The 17,985-nt window shown below is 45.1% G+C and overlaps 1 protein-coding gene across 1 annotated transcript; it reads right to left on the minus strand.

The window, feature by feature from the left end:
- Positions 1–2,421: 2,421 nt before the first annotated feature.
- On the minus strand, positions 2,422–5,563 carry LOC133067179 (serum amyloid A protein). Its single transcript, XM_061158362.1, has 4 exons — positions 5,524–5,563; positions 5,029–5,117; positions 3,101–3,239; positions 2,422–2,697 (listed from the first exon to the last, which is right to left on the minus strand). The coding sequence occupies exons 2-4, from the start codon at positions 5,111–5,113 to the stop codon at positions 2,532–2,534; spliced, it is 390 nt and encodes a 129-aa protein (XP_061014345.1). The 5' UTR covers positions 5,114–5,117; positions 5,524–5,563; the 3' UTR covers positions 2,422–2,531.
- Positions 5,564–17,985: the final 12,422 nt, after the last annotated feature.

The following is a 17,985-nucleotide window of genomic DNA, read 5'->3' on the forward strand; positions in this document are numbered from 1 at the left end:
TGATATATGATATATTTATTTGTTGGGGATGCATTTTCTATTTAACAATTGTTATGTTTAAATTGTTGCTATAGACTGAATGCTTACATCCCCCTAAAACCCAAAGGTTTAACCCTAATTCCTAATGTGATGGAATTTGAAGGTGGAGTCTTTGGGAGGTGATTAGGTTATGAGAGTGGAGCCCTAATGAGTGGGATTAGTGCCCTCATAATATAGACCCCAGAGAGCACCCTTGCCTTCCTGCCACGTGAGAAGACAGGGATAAGATGGCCATCTATGAACAAGGAAGTAGAGTCTCACCAGACACAATCTTCTAGCACCTTGATCTTGGACTTCCCATCCTCATGAATTGTGAGGAATACATTTCTGTTGATTATAAGGCACTCAATTAATGATATTTTGTTATAGCAAATTAAATGGACTAAGAGAAAGGTATAACTTCCATACAATGAATTTCACACATATTAATTTACCTGTCAATGAGTTTGGCAAATCAATACACCTATGTAACCCACATTCTCAGGAGATTTTGAAGGTTTCCATCATTTCAGAAATTCCCTCTCAGCCCCTCCCAGGCCATCACCTCTGCCTCCAGAGGCAACTCCTGTTCCTTATCATTAAATACCAGTTTTTTAACCTGTTCATGAACTTCATATAAAGTATACACTCTTGTGTAAGTTTTCTTGATATAATAATTTGAGAAACAGTCGTGTTTATTCCCTCCCCCTTGTTGCTGAATAGAAATCCATTGTACAGACAAGTCACGGTTTATCCACTCTTCATTTGATGGACATTTGGGTTGTTTCCAGTTTGAGGCAACAATTCTCCTGTGCCAGCTGGGCCTGATGTTAATCTGTCAGTAGAAGGCTCTGCGGCGGGGGACAAGCAGGATGTACCGCCATCTCTTCCAGGTCCCATGTTCTTCCTGCCATCCAGCTCCCGGGGCACTCTTCTCACACACAAGGACACCCACTGGCACTCTGGAGTTTTTATGTTATTCCCAGCCGCTGAAGTTTCCTGGCAACTGCTGTGGCCTCACAGCTGGATTCCCAAGGTGTTCAGCAATATTCTGTCTCCCTAACAATGCATTAATACCACAGACTAGGTGGCTTCAACCAGAGAACTTCATTCCTCACACGTCTGCAGACTGGAAGGTCCAGAACCAAATTGCAAACCAACTTGGTTCCTGGTGGGAGCTCTCTTCTTGGCCAGCGGATGGACACTATCTCATTGTGTCTTTACAGGAGAAAGAGAAAGCTAGCTTTCTTGTATCTCTAACATTATAAGGACCCTAATCCTTCCAGCCCAGGCTTCAACACTTATGACCTCATTTAACCATATTTACTTCTTTCATCTGAACAGCTCCATTAGGAGTCGGGCTTCAACATAGAAATTGGGGAGGGGGGACACAGTCAGTCCGTAGCACTGCCATTTCCACGGCTGGCTTCCAGGGAGCTCAGAGCCCTTCTATCCCCTGCCCCGTGTGTGCTGCCTTCAGGTGAGTTTGCAGGAAACCCCAGCTGCATCCCCAGTGAGTTCAACTGCACCCCTGAGCCGTTCCATACCAAGCTTTATGGGTACATGGGGGACGTCTTGCTTGTCATCTTTGGATTGGGACACCCAGCAATCTTTACCAGCCTTCCCATGGGCTACAGGCTTCCCAACAAGATCAAAACCTTACCTTTCTGTATTTCTTAATCTCTTAGTACTTAATCCTATAACCAGTTAATAATACCTCATACGAAAATTTCCCTTTATAAATCACTAACTGGTTTCTGGACACTCACTTACAGAAGTAGACGCCTCTGTCCTGCTCTCTCCCTGCTAATATTTCTGCAAGTGAGCTACTTAAAATAAGAGGCGATGAGGAAACATTCACAAGCAAGGAGGCTCTATGTCATCATTTAGGCTTCAAAGAAAGCCAAAAAAAAAAAAAAATAGACTAGCAGGGAACAGTGTTGGAGGCAGTTCTGGATGGCACAGAAAGCAACTGGTTCATAGATGGATTTCTAAGAGTTGCTGAGAAATGAACAGAAGATCAAGGTGGCAATTGCTGGAGCAGGATTCCACCGTCCAGTCCTCCTGTGACTGTGTCCCTGCCCCACACAGAGAGCACCAAGGACAAGCTAGGCGACTAGACTGGGGACAGAGGAGGTGGCAGGACACAACTGCAGGGAGGGAGAAGGCCTGGACAAAGAAGGGCCTGGAAACGGCCCAGGGGAACCAGAGGGGCCTGGAGAGGGAGCGGGTCTGATTAGGGGAAGGCTGGACAGGGGGTCTGTCCTGAATGATGCTGAGGGTGTGTCCCGGAAACAAACACACAGGCACAGGCTGAGCTTCACGTGGCTGTCCTGCCATCAGTCCTGGAAACAACAGGCTGCCCTCATACCAAGAATGACACACAGTCTCAGTATTCCATCTCTTAAGCATTTATTAGATCCGCTGCCTTCTGTGGACAGAGAACGCTCTAGCTCAGTGTCCCTGCCCTTGGAGACTCACAGCCCCGTCTCCTGAGCAGAGAGAGAGGCAGCTCAGTACTTGTCAGGCAGGCCAGAAGGTCTGAAGTGGTTGGGGTCTTTGCCGCTCCGGCCCCATTCATTGGCAAACTGGTCAGCTGCCGAGTCCTCCCGCCCCTTGCCACTGGACGTACCCTTAAACAGAGGGTCTGTGAATCTCTGAATACCTTCTCTGGCATCACTGGAAAGGAGGAGGGCAGGGAGGGGATTAATCCAGGACTATGAGCCCCAGCCCCACCCTCCCCATCTCTCCTCTTTCCAAGGGATCAGTGACTCTGAGAGGAGCCCAGGAAAGAGGGGCTACAACCCTGAGGCTCCCTGGGCTCAGCCCACCTCAGCCCTGCACGTTCCCTGGATGCTGGGGAAACAGCACCCATAGGGGGAGGGTTGAGAATCGCCTGTCTCACCAGCCTTGCTCTGCTCTTCAACCACTCAGACCTCACACTGGGCGCAGAGCAGGAGGGCGTTTAATAGTAGGAGGGCCCACAACCCTACTGGAAAGTTCTCCAGGGCTTGGCCCCTCCCGGCTGTCCAAGGCAGCCAAGCTCTGCCCACCCGTCCCTGTAACCCAGAGACCCCAATACCTGATCACTTTAGCAGCCCAGGCACCCCCCGGTCCCCTTTGGGCAGCATCATAGTTTCCACGGGCGTGGAAGTATTTGTCTGCACCTATGTAGTTGGCTTCTCTCATGTCTCTGTAGGCTCTCCACATGTCTTTAGCCCCTGGAAAGCAAAGCACATGGAGTAAGGATTATCAGGTGGGGAGAAAACTGTGACCCCGCTTACAGAAGAATCAAGGAATAAAAAATCTTCCACTGACTCGGTTTCAGCCTGTGCTCATAGCACCACAAATGCCATAGGGTAAGAAGAGCATTCCTTATGCCTAGTTGCCTGCTCCTGGTGTTGGAATGAGAGTCATTGGGGTAGGGTGGGGAGGCGCTACGGCTGTGGGACCCCTTTGTCTAACCCCTGTGATGCTGTCTCTGTGCTGCCTCTCAACGAGGGCTCTACCTGATATGTTTAAGGACAGAGGGAGTTATTATAGGACAGGATTCCTCAACAGCATTCTATTGAAATTTGAGACCAGGAATATTGTTGTTGGTCCGGGCTATCCTGGATATTATAACATGTCTAGCAGCATCCTTGACCTTTGAAACTATACCTCAGTGTGACAACAGAAAATGCACCCAAGCATCAACAAATTTGCCCTGGGTCCAGAACCACTGTTGTAGAGGAAGCTGCATGTGATAAGCTCCGGGGCACGTGGGTGAGTGAGGAGGTGACATGCGAGACAGATTCTGAGAAAGGGCAGACATACTCCTCTGCTCTGACGCCTAAGAAATGTATTACTGCCTCATGAAAGGACCACTTGTGACTTGATTCCCCTGCCTGTTAGGTGAGTGAAAGGAATCCTGAGAACTCTCTAGTGGATGGTACTGGTGATGTGGCTGCTTGAGGAAGTGGGTCTATTCCTCAGCCTGGCTGCACTGTCCAATAATCTGGGGAGACCCTGAAAGTCCCCTGAGCCCTCACAGCCCAGGCCAGTCACCTCCCCATCTCCGGGCTGGTCTCAGGCAGCAGTAGTTTTCATGGCTCCCCAGGGGACTCCAAACTGCGGCCCAGATTGCTCAGCCCCCATCTTCAGGAAGTGGTGCTGGGAGAAGTCGGTGAGAGCCTTGGCCTCAAACACAGCTGGGTTCCCACCTCTGTCCTGCCGCCTGCTGACGGGCACTCAGTCCCTGGGCGACGGACTCGGCTGCTCTAAGCCTCGGTTTTCTCCCCTTCAGGTGGAGGAAGATGCCCGCTCGGAGGTGTTCTGCAGGTAATATACGACCAACTGACCCAGCTTGACCGGAACTGCCCCTGTCTTCCTGAAACTGCCCCAGATAGTGCTGCTAGTGTCCTGGAAAACTCTCCAGCCCTGGGCAGAGAAGGAAAGTGGGTCCCTCTAAATTGCACGTAAGAGCCAAGTTCCTGGTGGAGGCTTGACATTTGTTATTAGGTTTCCACGCACACACACCTTTTTTTTCATTAGTTAAAAGGCTAGAAAAAGATAGGAAACAGACTAAAGCAGGGACAGCATCACTGAGTATAGGTAGGACCAACAAGGTGTTCTGAAGGCCTCTGAATCATCCAACTAGGAAATGGAAGGAAGGAAGAGAGGAAGGGAGGGAGGGAGGAGTAGGGATGGAGGGACAGGAGAGGAGAACAGATGGATCGCTTTCACCCTACTTCATGCAATTGGTCTGAGGGAAATTTTGTTCTATTTCAGACTTGTTTTGTGTCTTCCACTCAAACTGCCATTTCAGCTGGAAATGATGCTCGTTCTTTCTCTAGTACCTGATGGACATAAATCCTGTGCTTTTCAAACTGTCTGAAAAAAGCTCCCCCAATACCTGTCATATTCTACCACATAGGGGAACACCTCCTAGGACCCCAGCTCCAACCCTCAGGGGTGTTTCGGGTGAAGCCTAGAGGCCCAAGGATGCCATCGCCCCTCCATCGGCCTTACCTTCAAAAGCCTCACCAAGGAAGGAAAGCAGGCTGTGGGCTCCCAGCACCAAGGAGCAGAGAATGAGGCCTGTGAAGAGCTTCATTGTGCTGAAAGGAAAGGAGAGGGTCAGGGAGACACGGACAAGACTTTCACCCCTCTCCACTTTGGGGTTTGTATGTCAAGGAGAGCCTGGCTGCTCATTTCCACTAGACTCCCAGTGGTCCTACTAGGAGACACTGCAGTAGGACCTGACTCGCAGCCTCAAGCCCTCAATTCCGAACCCACCAACCCTGAACCCAGACTGTCTAGGAGGTCACCCAGGTGGCTTTGGTGGAAGAAGAGGACAGTTGGGTCCAAGTTGTGTCTTACTAAAGCAGCCTGTCGTTAATCAAAAAGCGTTTCCCATGTACCACTCTGCCAGCACTGACCACATATAGGAGAAAGAGAAATCAGAAAAATTATGTTTTAAAGTAAGAGTTTTCAAAGAAATGGCTCCTTGAAGCGGTTCCTCACCTGATCCCCAGTGGAGCAGAGCTGCTGGTCCCTGCCTGCTGTGGAGGGGTGGCTGTATTTATACTGAGCCATCCCTGGGCGGGTCAGGGGGTGAGGAGAACAGCTGGTCTGATGCCCAGGGAGTGTCCCTGCAGGTCATTTCTCCTACGGATCTGCAAAGGGTGACTTACCGGACACCGATGGCTGTCCTCATCCACAGGTCATTTCCCTGGTTGTGCAAGCCTGAGGAAATGAGGGAGTCCTGATCTGCCTGGTGGCCAGCACCGGGAAGGCCGCTGTCCTGTCAGCAGTGGATGAACTGAGGCGCGGCCCTGGGCTGTGGCGCTCCAAGATGGCGGCCTCCAGGCCACTGGAAGGCGTGTGGTTAGGGATGACGCCTCCAGCTTGGACCTTGCTTTCCTGGCCATTTCCTCAGGATGGTCCCTGCTAGAAACTAAATCCTTTGAGTTCATGTCCAAAGCCCTTGAGCTTCAAAACCGACAGACCAGCCCCAGGGAACCTCATGGGTGTCCTGAGCTCCTACTGCTTCCTGCGCCTGTGCTGAGGTGTCAGTTCCAGGGAACAGAAAGCCCTCTCCGTCTCTCGGCCTTGCGTTTCATAACGGTCAACACTTACTAATGATTTTTTAAAAATCAGTACAATAAAATAAGAGAAGCTTTTCGACTTGATAAAGGTTAAGTCAATAATCTATAGCAGCAGTTCTCACAGTGTATTCTCTGCAAACCTGAGGATCTCTTACGACCCTTTCAGGGGGAGTCTATGATATCAGAACTATTTTCACAATAATATTCAACAGCAACATTCTTTTCCTTTTTCATTCTCATTTTTTCATGAATGTACTGGGTGTGAAAGGTCTATTGAAACAGTTTTAGATTTCTGCATTCACCTGACCTTTAAGAAACTACCACTTGTCAAGTTTTGGTATCATATCAAAGAATAGCCTGAATTATCTTAAAACTCGGTTAAAATGCTCTGCCCTTTTCCATCTATGTTTCTGTGTAAGGTTGAATTTTCACCTTACTTGGGTTCACACTTCAACCCAAATAATGTATTATGGCAGATCGAGTGCAGGGTCAGATGTTAGAACCCAGCTATCTTGATTAAGTTTAAATTCAAAAATTAAAAAAAATTTGTAAATGTAAACTTACTATATTTGTTATTATTTTTTGTTTTGGAAAGAGATTATTTTCATTAAAATATATTATTTATGTTAACATATGGATTTATTATTATCTTTATTTGACCATTTATTAGACACTCTGCAAAGAGTTTTTCATAAATTAACTCAGTCATCATAAAACTTGATAATATCATGAATGATATATTATTGTGTTTCAATATTCTTTAACATTTTTTTCATTCTAGTGTGATAAATCCTGATAGAGTCTCCATAAATAAAAGTTCTTTGAGGTCCTCAATAGTTTTTAAGAGTATGATGGAACCCTGAGGCCAAACAGTTTGAGAATCATTGCTCTACAGCAAATATTATGTATAAAAAAGAAACTTCAGGTGCATTCTCACGAAGGCCAAGGATAAGATATGGATTCTTCTTCAGATCAACTAGTTTCATATTCTCCTGGAGGACCTGCCCACTGCTAAGACAAGAAACAGGAGAAGGGTAAGAAATGGAAGAGAAGAAATGAAACCATCATTATTTCAAGATGATACAACCTTTTACATAGAAAATCCATCAGAATAAAGTGGACAGAAGAGGCTGGTGGGCTACAGTCCATGGGGTTGCAGAGACTCGAACATGACTGAGCACATGTGCACAACAAAGCCTTTAAGAGAATTCAGTGAGATTTCTATGTTTCACATTAAAAAATCAAATGTATTTCTCTACACTAATTTTTGACAGCTAAAAAATACAACACAAAATAACATCAAAGCATTAAGTATCTAGGGGAAAAGCTTTAAAAATACATAAATATTTACAGAACAAATTTAAGTTTGTTAAGGGATAAAAAGTGGGGATGTGGGAATGTCATGTTCATGGAGAGGATGTTAGTAAAGATGTCAGTTCTTCTTGGATTAATTTATAAATTCAATTCAATACTAATCAAAAATTCCCAGTGGAATCTTTTTAGGAACCCAACAGATCTATTCTTTATGGATGAATGAAGGGCCATGAATAATGATGTCAATCAAAAAATAAGAGCCAAGAAGGAACATGCCCTAGTCTCTGAGTTGCATGAGCTTGAGATTTACCCCAAGTGGGAAGGAAATTCTGAATGCTATGTCTGTGTCTCTAGGTTCAGAGGGCATCCCTGGGGCCGTGAGAACTGAGAGCCGTTTGCAGTACCAGTTATGTTCAAAACAGGCATCAGGGAAGGGGATCCACACAGCTTTAAAGATCCTTCTCATCCTGAGTCTGGATGAAATTATTTCACATCAATAATGGGTGCCCACAGAGAAGTGTGTGTACCATCCCCTGCCTCACCATCCCATGGGGAATGTTAAAATGGTGTTGGGCCACACCTGGGGATGATTCACGAGAGATGGGACAAAGAAGGTGAGGACCCAGTGGGCATCCTCTCTCATCCTTCCCGCACCAGTGCAAATAGTGTGGCCAGCACTCTGTGGTGCCAGGAACAGGTTTGTTACTTGAGGTGGGGAGCAGACCAGGGAAAGAGGAGTGTGAATAGTGAATGGAACACACTGGGGAGTGAAAGTTTCCCTGGGGTGGATACAAGCAGGTAGTGGAGGAGTTAGAGAGTGTACTGTCTGAGCTGTGATTGTGGAGTGGCAGGCTGGGGGCAAAAATGTGTATAAGTTGAGAAACAAGGAGGCACTTGCACTTGACTGATGAGAACTCTGGAACATAGTAGAACCCGCCATGGAGAGGTCACTAGGTTCTTGACCACTCTGCAGAGAAGGAAGAATGGACTGCTGGGTTGATTGAGACTCGAGACATTTAGGTCAAGGAATTGAGATTCCAGGGATAAATGAATGCTAAAGCAAGTCAGGCAAGGCTCCAGCATGCACTGGCAAGGGCTTCATACAGCCTGGCTCATTTGGCAGCAGCAGGAGGCCTGAGTCACTCCAAGGGTGCCTCAGAAGTTGTGTTAATTGCATTATTCTGTTCTGTATCTGTGTTTTTGATGTTTTCACATTCTGGGGACTCCCTGCCCCTGGAGGGACTGCTTCTTCCAGAGGTAGCCAATTCTTAGAGATCAATAAAGTAACCTGTGATAGTAAACTAACCTGTGAGTGAGCCTTTTCTATGGAAACCAACCAAGTCAGTCATACCTCAACCACCTCCTTTAATGGGCCCTCACACTCTGGGCCTCTATCCACCTGCCCTAATTGCTCCAGAGCCAGGTACTAGACAACCAGGAACCAGCCCCTATGCCAAGAGCCAGCTGGAGGTGTTCAAACTAGCTAACCCTAATGCTCACCCTGCTTCACTGTTCTTTCCACAGAAACCACGATAAAGGCATTTTCTCATGTTTTCCCCCACTCTTTCTGTCCCCTGACCTCTGGGTGCTTTCTTGTGTGGTCACCCTCTTCCCACTTGGCGTGGTGTGCCCCCTTCTTCAGGGATCTGTAACAAACTCTTTTTAGTGGCAGCTGACTTCTGATCTGTTGGCCTTACCATACCCGAATATTCATTGGAAGGACTGCCGCTGAAGATGAAGCTCCAATACTTTGGCCACTTGATGCGAAGAGCCAACTTATTAGAATAGATCCTGATGCTGGGAAAGATTGAAGTCAGGAAGAGAAGGGGACTACAGAGGATAAGATGGCATCACGGACTCAATGGACATGAGTTTGAGCAAACCCCGGGGGATGGTGAAGGACAGGGAATCCTGGCATGCTGCAGTCCATGGGGTTGCAAAGAGTCACACTTGACTGAACAGCAATAAACCATACCTGAATAATAATTAAAAAAAACCTATGTTTTAAAACAAAAAACTTACTGTTACAAGTGTTTCAAGCAGGAAAAAGAGCCAAAATGTTGAAAATAGGGGGGAAAAAAAAGAAAAGAAAAGACATAACAACAAAAAACCCTGCAGACATCATCAGTGGGAAGGGAAACCTCTTGAGTCAGCCAGGCAGGCATCCTGGTTGAGAGAGGGTGAGGAGTTAGCCCTGACGTCTTAAAGGAAGTCAGGCCTCACTGGAGATGGGATGGGGTTAGGGTGAAGGTCTGAGCAAACAAAGTATTTCCTTACCTCATTGATGATTCGATGTCTCCCTGAGTTCTCCCACAGGATTAGAGCTGGGGAAAGGGACAGTCCTAGGGGAAGTTGGGAACCAGATTTGGCAGATGCTGTAGCCAACTGGACCACAGGAAGCCATCGGCTATTTTTCCTTAATCTTGAGACCCTCTCACTTGTCCAAATGCTGGTAATTTCAGGCCTTTCTCAGGTGCACATGTCCTGGAGGTGGGCACCCCTGTGTGCCAAGAAGGGCAGGCATGCCAAGCAGAAGCTCATGTCATCATTACCCCTCATCTTTCTTTGAGTGACACCTGTCCCAACTTCTCTTCCAACCTGGAGTCTCCTTGCTGCAAGTTCCCCACCCCTGGGAGCAACTGTTGGCTAGTTTGAACACTTTCAGCTGACTCTTGGCATAGGGACTGGTTCTTGGTGTAGGAGCCTGGAGCTCCTGAATCAGGCTGGGGGCTTCGAAAAGTGGAGGCTCTGCTTTGGGCAGTGTGCCCATCTAGCAAGTCTACCGAGCATGCACTACTGGGGGTATGGAAAGACACTTTGTGCAAGAGAGATGTGAGTCTCTGTTTAGGCTGAGAATCAACTTGGTTCAAAGTAAATTGGATGGCCAATCACTTGGAACTGGATGTACTTTTTTGTTTATTGAACCACTGTGTTGTAAATCACGTTTCTCAGAAGAAAGACTAAGGAAAACAAGGGAGTTCCAGGATGTTTAGGACACAGGGAGCTAAACAAGCACTCTGTGTTTTGCTAATTAATCAGATTAAGGCAGATTCTTCCAGTAAATGTAAAAGTTCGACTTTGTTCAATCATAAGCAGTATATGTCACGTTAGATTTTCCTGCCAATGAATAGAAGGGAAAGGAGTCTCTTTTTGAAATAACACTTTATTATTCATCTGGAATTAAAGCTTTCTCTATTTTATAAAATTGAAAAACATACTTGAAGAGACTAGCAAGTACAGAAGGTTTAATATGATTCATAAGATGTTCTTAGTGTTAAACACTTGAAATTTAAAAATAAGATGAATTATTGGGACTTAAAAACTTTCCCCTCTCATTACTTACATGTGAAATCTAAAATATGACACAAATGAATTTATTTACAAAATATAAATAGACTCACAGATATAGAAAAGAAACCTGGTTACCAAAGGAGGAAGGGGGATGGGGGAAAGAGATAAATTAGGAGTTTAGGATTAGCAGATACACACTACTATATTTGGGGTTTCCCTGTAGGCTCAGTGGTAAGGAATTTGCCTGACAATGCAGGAGACATGGGTTCAATCCCTGGGTCAGGAAGATCCCCTGGAGAAGGAAATGGCAACCCACTCCAGAATAATTGCTTGAGGAGTCCCATGGACGGAGGAGCCTGGCAGTGTATAGTCCATGAGGTAGCAAAGAGTTGGACATAACTTGGTGAACAAAAAGCAACATCTACCATATATAAATTAACAACAAGGTCCTACTGTATAGCACAGGGAACCATATTCAATATCCCATAATAAACCATAATGGAAAAGAATACAAAAAAGAATGTATATATATGCACACAAATATATATATATATATATGTATATAACTGAATCATGTTGCTATATACCAGAAATTAATGCAATATTATAAATCAACTCTACTTCAATAAAAACAACAACAACAAAATTTCCCCTCCCCAAATGAGTTCTTCGTTTCACCAATACTGCACAATTCCATAAGAGATTTGGGGTTTTGATTTGTCGGTAACTCAGTACTCCCTTTTGCAAGTGTTTAAAAAGAAAGAAAATAAAGTATCTTAAAACACATCAGAGCCTTTTTTGTACATTGTATGTTGAGAGACAGCACCAGTTGCTGACTCTCAGCATGGCCTGTTGCTGACGGTGGGCTGGTGACGTAATCCCAGCATGCTCCTCAATACACGTCCTTTATCTTGATCTGCTCCATCAGTTAGAGTCCAGGAGGCTTCAGAAGAGCAATAGCCTCAGCCAGCAGCAGCCTTTGGGGGAAGAGACTCAGAATTAAGTACAGACAGGTTTGAATGGGAAGTTCCTGGTGCCTGGAAAAGGCAGATTCTATGCTAGTAGGAACATGTTCTCTCTTCATGAGAGTTTGTGGGCTTGGCAAGAAGAGACGCACACCAAACAAAATTAGGAGTCCATATCCTTTATTAAATTGGTGATCTTTTTACATGTGTAATGGTGAACTTGCTAAGCAGAAGAAACAGGAAGAAAACAATTTTCCCCATCTTCCCTACTGCAGTAATGGAGAGCCTGCTGGCTGAAGGAAATAAAGGGGCAGGAAACCTCTGACAGCTGAGCTATTTCTCATTTTATGAATTTAAAGCAGACAGGATGGGAATGAGGAATGAATTTAGCATCTGAGGACTGTTGTTCCTTGTGAGGAGATAATCTTATGGGGATTAGTGACACCTTGTCTTCTCTTTTCTTTCAGTATAATTTTTGTACATAGTCTTTCCCTTTTATTAATTGGAATCTAACTGATTTTATCATCACATAAATAAGGGCTTTCTCTCTACACATGCATAATCATTTCCCCCAATTACAAGTCTCATTCTCATGAAGGCATAGCCTGGATCTGGTTATTTCTTATCCCCTCTCCCTGCAACATGTGCCCAACATCTAGTGTAGTGGCTGTTGCATTGAAAGTTGGATGAATGAATAAAAGAATGAACATGTCATTGTGGAAATTCTAAGAACCCAGAATAAGATGAACATTTGCCACTACCTAGAAACACAGATATTGTTTGATGTGCAAATTCCTAGGTTCTGTTTCACACTGAGAGAATGTCTTTTAACAAACCTGAGATCATATTCTATTTCACTTTTTTCCCCTTAGGTATTAATTATGCTTCTCCAGGTCAGTAGACACTCTTCCACAGTGTGAGTATCTGACAGAGCAGAAGTCATTCTAGGTGTGCCCAAATCCAGGGCTTGGCTCTTAATGCTACTTCCAAGCCCAGGTGGCTGGATTTAAGGTCTGTGATGGGAACTCGATGTCATAATCTCCACTGGGAAGGTACACGGGTGTTTTGTAATGAGACTTTCTATCAGAGATAAGCATGGGAAATGAAAGGGGCAAAGTTCTGGTTTCTGCTGTCTGCAGCTGAGGTTGCTGTGTCCACTGGTGTTCTCCCAAACCAAATCATCCAGCCTGGAATTACTGTAACCTACCCTTCATATTTCTAAGACGTACACCACTTCTCAGAAGACAGCATTGCTCAGATATGGAGGCAAGGGACTGGAGTAGGAAGAACAGTGACCGAGGCATTGTTTGCATCCTTGGTTTTGGTATTTGAGTGAGCCATTTATAGTCTCTAAAGCTTCTCCATAGAAAGAAGTTTGGAAGTGGACTGTTTTTTTTTTTTTTTTAATTTACTGGAGGATAGTTGATTTACAATGCTGTGTTAGTTTCAGGTGCACAGTAAAGTGAATCAGTTATACACATATCCAGTCTTTTAAAGATTCTTTTCCCATGTAGGTATCACAGAGTAATGAGATGAGTTCCCTGTGCTATATGTATGTGCGCACGTGCGAAGTACATTCGTCATGTCTGGTGCTTTATGACCCCGTGGACTGTAGCCCACTAGGCTCCTCTGTCCATGGGACTCTCCAGGCAAGAATACTGGAGTGGGATGCTGTGCTCTCCTCCAGGGGATCTTCCCGACCCAGAGATCGAACCCACGTCTCTTATGTCTCCTGCAATGGCAGGAGGGTTCTTTACCACGAGCGCCACCTGGCAAGCCCGTGCTATTAATAGGCCCTTATTAGTTTCTATTTTATATACAGTAGTGTTTATATGTCAGCCCCAATCTCCCAGTTTATCCCTCCCCACCTCTATCCCTGGGCTTCCCTAGTAGCTCAGTTGGTAAAGAATCTGCCTGCAGGGCAGGAGACCCTATTTTGATTCCGAGGTCAGGAAGACCCCCTGGAGAAGGGATAGACTATCTGCTCAGGTATTCTTTTGGGCTTCCCTGGTGGCTTAGACAATAAAGAAGCCACCTGCAATGTGGCAGACCTGGGTTCGATCCCTGGGTTGGAAAGATCCCCTGGGGGAGCACATGGCAACCCACTCCAGTATTCTTGTCTGGAGAATCCCATGGACAGAGGAATCTGGTGGGATACAGTCTGTGGGGTCGCAGAGTCGGACACAACTGAGCGACTAAGCACGCATGCACCTCTACCCCGTGATATCCAATTGTTTGTTTTCTATATCTGTAACTCTATTTCTGTTTTGTAGATAAGTTGATTTGTATGGAAGTGGATTGTTTCTTAATGAGAAAAGGAGAGACACTGCCAGGAGATCTGGTATACATGTGAGAAAGAATGAATTGACTGTGACTCTATAAAAGATGAATTCATAGATAAACAAAGCACCCCTATCTTAAGGAGAAATTGGGATCCCCTTCCCAGTAATCAGAGATCTCAAAAGGTAGAAACACCTGGCCGATTAGACCTATGGACACCAAGCTTGAATACTGTGTCAGTTTGAAAGACCAGCTTCTTACTTACAAATGTTTCAAGGTAAACATGTGTTGGGAGTATACCTTACCTATGCTCACTGATCTCTCTTTTCTATCTTCCTCCTCTGTGGCTCCATTCTTTCTAGAGCAATTGTCTCCCATCTTTTTGGCACCAGGGCTCAGTTTCATGAAAGACAATTTTTCCATGGACCAGAGCAGGGTGGTGGCGGTTTCAGGATAATTCAAGCATATTACATTTATCATGCACTTTATTTCTATTTTTATTACATCAGCTGCACCTCAGATGATCAGGCATTAGATCCCAGAGGATGGGGACCCCTGCTCTAGAACTTCTGTTAAAAGGAGGAGGGGGAGATCAGAAAGGCATCCCCATTGTATCATTTTACAGTCCTTTTGGACTCTGGTGGGGGGATGGTTTCCTACGGGCTCATAAGTATCTGCCTTCCATGGCACGGTACCTACATCAGCCCACAATAAATGATCCTGGCCTGCTGTCACTAAACAATTGTCTAAACTGCTGTTCCCTTTACCCTTGTTCTCCCGTCCCTGTTTTCACATCACAAAAACTATTTGCTCCTCGAGTAAAGAGCCTCAGACCTTTACACTCTTCCTACCCTTCCTCTGAGCCCTGGGCGAGAAGGCTCTGGGGAGAAGGCTCCCCTTTATTTTTGCCTCTTTCCTTTCCCCATTACAAAATCCTGAAGTTTGCCTTTCCCTTAACAATTCTGCTTTACTGTCACCTTCTCCCATGAGGCACACCTCCTGCAATCCTGAACAACAGAATGGGAAAGAAGGGACTCCATCCTTTTTTTCCCTTCACTGTCATTTCCACAGATTTTATGCCCCGTATTCTTTGGAGTGTTGTCTCCTAAGTCCTAGGAAATTCTTTCCTGTGCTCTCTCCAGCCTTACCAATGTTATCTACACAAGTGATTTCCAAAACAGGGAGATTTAACACAGGCATTCCTGAAGTCCACCCTGCACTTGCTGAATCAGAACCTTCAAGATTCTGGTCCAGGAATCTGCATACTTAAAATGCTCACAGGATGCTTCTGAAATAGACAATCTGATTAGCTATGTTTGGGGACAAAGTATGTCTCCATTATATTTGCTGATAGATCTCATGTCACTCACAAAGCCCATTTCTACATATTTGCTGCCAATGCTCTTTAAAATATATTTATTTATTTTTAATTGATTGGTGATTGGTTTGCAGTATTGCTTGATTTCTGTCATTCATCGACATGGATTAACCATAGGTGTACCTGTGTCCCCTCCCTCTTGAGTCTCCCTCCCCCCTCCTGGCATCCCCACCCCTCTAGGTTATTACAGAATCCCAGCTTGAGTTCCCTGACTCAGGCAGCAAATTCCCATTGGCTATCCATTTGCATATGTTGATGTATTTGCTTCCATGCTACTCTCTCCATGTACCTCGCCCTCTCCCTCTTCTTCCCACTCTTGTCCACGAGTCTGTTCTCTGCATCTGAGTCTCCATTGCTGCTCTGTGAACAGGTTCATCAGTACCATCTTTCTAGATTCCATATATATGCGTCAATATATGATATTAGTTTTTCTCTTTCTGACTTACTTCTCGCTGTATAATAGGCTCTAGGTTCATCCACCTCACTAGAACTGACTCAAATGCATTCCTTTTTATTGCTGCCAACACTCTTAATGACATTGGTGGTACTGAACCTTCCCACATCCTGAAATCTAAGATCTTGCTCTTGCTAAAATCCCAGTATGTGAATATCTGGGGGAAAGAATGTTCAGATGAAAAGAACCAAACCCTTAGCTTGAAATGTGCCTGGAGGGCTTAAAGATTAGGGAGACCAGTGCGGTGGACGCTGGGGAGCAGGTGAGAGGAGAGACCTAAGTCACGAGGTGTGAAGGAGACAGAGCAGAAGCCAGTGCAGGGCTTTGGCTTCAGTTACGCGTGAAATGGAGATCCTCTCCAGCAGAGAGAGACATGGTTTGCCTTGTATTTTAAGTCTGGTTGCTATATTGAGGAACAAGGGTGGAAATATGGAAGGCAATTAGGGTTTCATCACAATAATCCAGTTGATGGTGCAAAATAACAGGAGGAAGCTGGAGAGGTGTTTGCTTTCTGGAGATATGTTTTGACAGTAAGTTCAGCCGTTCAAGTAGGCTGGGATTTCACTACATATAAACAATGTCCATATTCGTCTCTAAATGATTGACCCTATACCATATGTATCATTGTTTCAAAGCCTTTCCATCCTTCCTAACTTCCAAACTCCACCTTCACAAGACCTCTACCAGTCTCCTCTTTCATAAACTCATTGATTTATTTATTTTATTTTATTTTATTCATTTTTTTCCCATTAATTAATTGATTTAGTCAGTAAAAAAAAAACTTGCGATGGGGGTGGTGCTGCACTAGGCGTTAGAGAGACAGCAGATGGTCAGGCAGCCAGACCTAGGTTCCTACCCTAGGCTTTGTGCTCTGTGCTGCCAAACTCAGAAATGCAAATAGGCAGAGTGATGAGTGACAGGTAAAGGACGGGTGTTCCTGGTTTTCCTCAGTTCTCTGTCCTCCATCTCAGAATACATCTTCCTCATCCTCTCTCCTTTCCTTTCATTATCAGAGAAAGATCTGCTTCTACTACACCAGAGCAACCACATCCTTAGTGGTCCTAATGGAGTCTTGGATCTTGGAGCATATGTCATGCCCATTTTCACTTTCGGTCACCCTCCTCTTTTTAACACTCTCCCTCTATCCTTTGAAAGTGAAAGTGAACGTGAACGTGAAGTCGCTCAGTCGTGTCCGACCCTTTGCGACCCCATGGACTGTAGCCTACCAGGTTCCTCCATCCATGGGATTTTCCAGGCAAGAATACTGGAGTCGGTTGCCATTTCCTTCTCCAGGAGAGCTTCCCAACCCAGAGATTGAACCTGGGTCTCCCACATTGTAGGCAGATGCTTTACCGTCTGAGCCACCACTCTCCCTAATCTTTATTTTATTTTTTGATCATGCATGCAGGACCTCAGTTCCCCAACCAGAGATTGAACCCATGCTCCCCTGAAGTGGAAACACGGAGTCTTAACCCCTGGACCACCAGCAAGGCCCACCCACTCCCTGATCTTCAAGTGATTCCTCCTTTGACATTTGCAAGCATTAATTCATTCAGTAACTCAGCAAGTATTTAATGAGTGGTGATATCCAATTCCCCACTTACTTCAGGTCTGTACTTTGGCAGCTGGATGTGGTCAGAGAAAAACACACAACCACAGTGACAAGTCTCACTTTCAATTCATGGTCATTAGCCTCGAGCTGCCTTGCAATCCACTACACTTCTAGCTCATTCTCTCTGCCATCTCCTAGACAGTAAGTTTCACTTCGATCCTGAAACTTTCAATACCTCCTCCTCCATTCTCCTCTTAGTTGATGACTTTGCTCCCTATTTCACTGAAAAATGGAAGTGATTGGAAATAAACTTTCACAAGCTTTCACCATTGAACACACTGATCTACCTGCATTTATTCCCAGATACTTGGCTGTCTATTCCGCACGTAGTATGTGTGGTGTGTGTTCATATCACTATCTAAGGCCAAAGTTCGGTGTGGATCCTGAAGAAAACAGTGACACCCATTTCCAGTGAGTGATCAAGTCACATTAAACAGTAATATCCATTCAAAAATTTTACTGCTAACATAGTTTCATATTAGGAGGGTGACGGAAAGTGAAGGCAATATAAACAGACATCTATTTGATATGCCTTTGTGTGTTTCAATAATTGCATCATCTGTAACTTCAGACCATTGTTTACA

The sequence above is a fragment of the Dama dama genome, chromosome 2 (genome assembly GCF_033118175.1).
Source record: "Dama dama isolate Ldn47 chromosome 2, ASM3311817v1, whole genome shotgun sequence".
NCBI lineage: Eukaryota > Metazoa > Chordata > Mammalia > Artiodactyla > Cervidae > Dama > Dama dama.

Coding starts and splice junctions, on each gene's coding strand:
- LOC133067179 (XM_061158362.1), bottom strand. CDS start 5,113: ATGAAGCTCTTCACAGGCCTCATTCTCTGCTCCTTGGTGCTGGGAGCC. Junction 3,240..5,028: donor CCTTGGTGAGGCTTTTGAAG/GTAAGGCCGATG, acceptor TTTGCTTTCCAG/GGGCTAAAGACATGTGGAGA. Junction 2,698..3,100: donor TGGGCTGCTAAAGTGATCAG/GTATTGGGGTCT, acceptor CCTCCTTTCCAG/TGATGCCAGAGAAGGTATTC.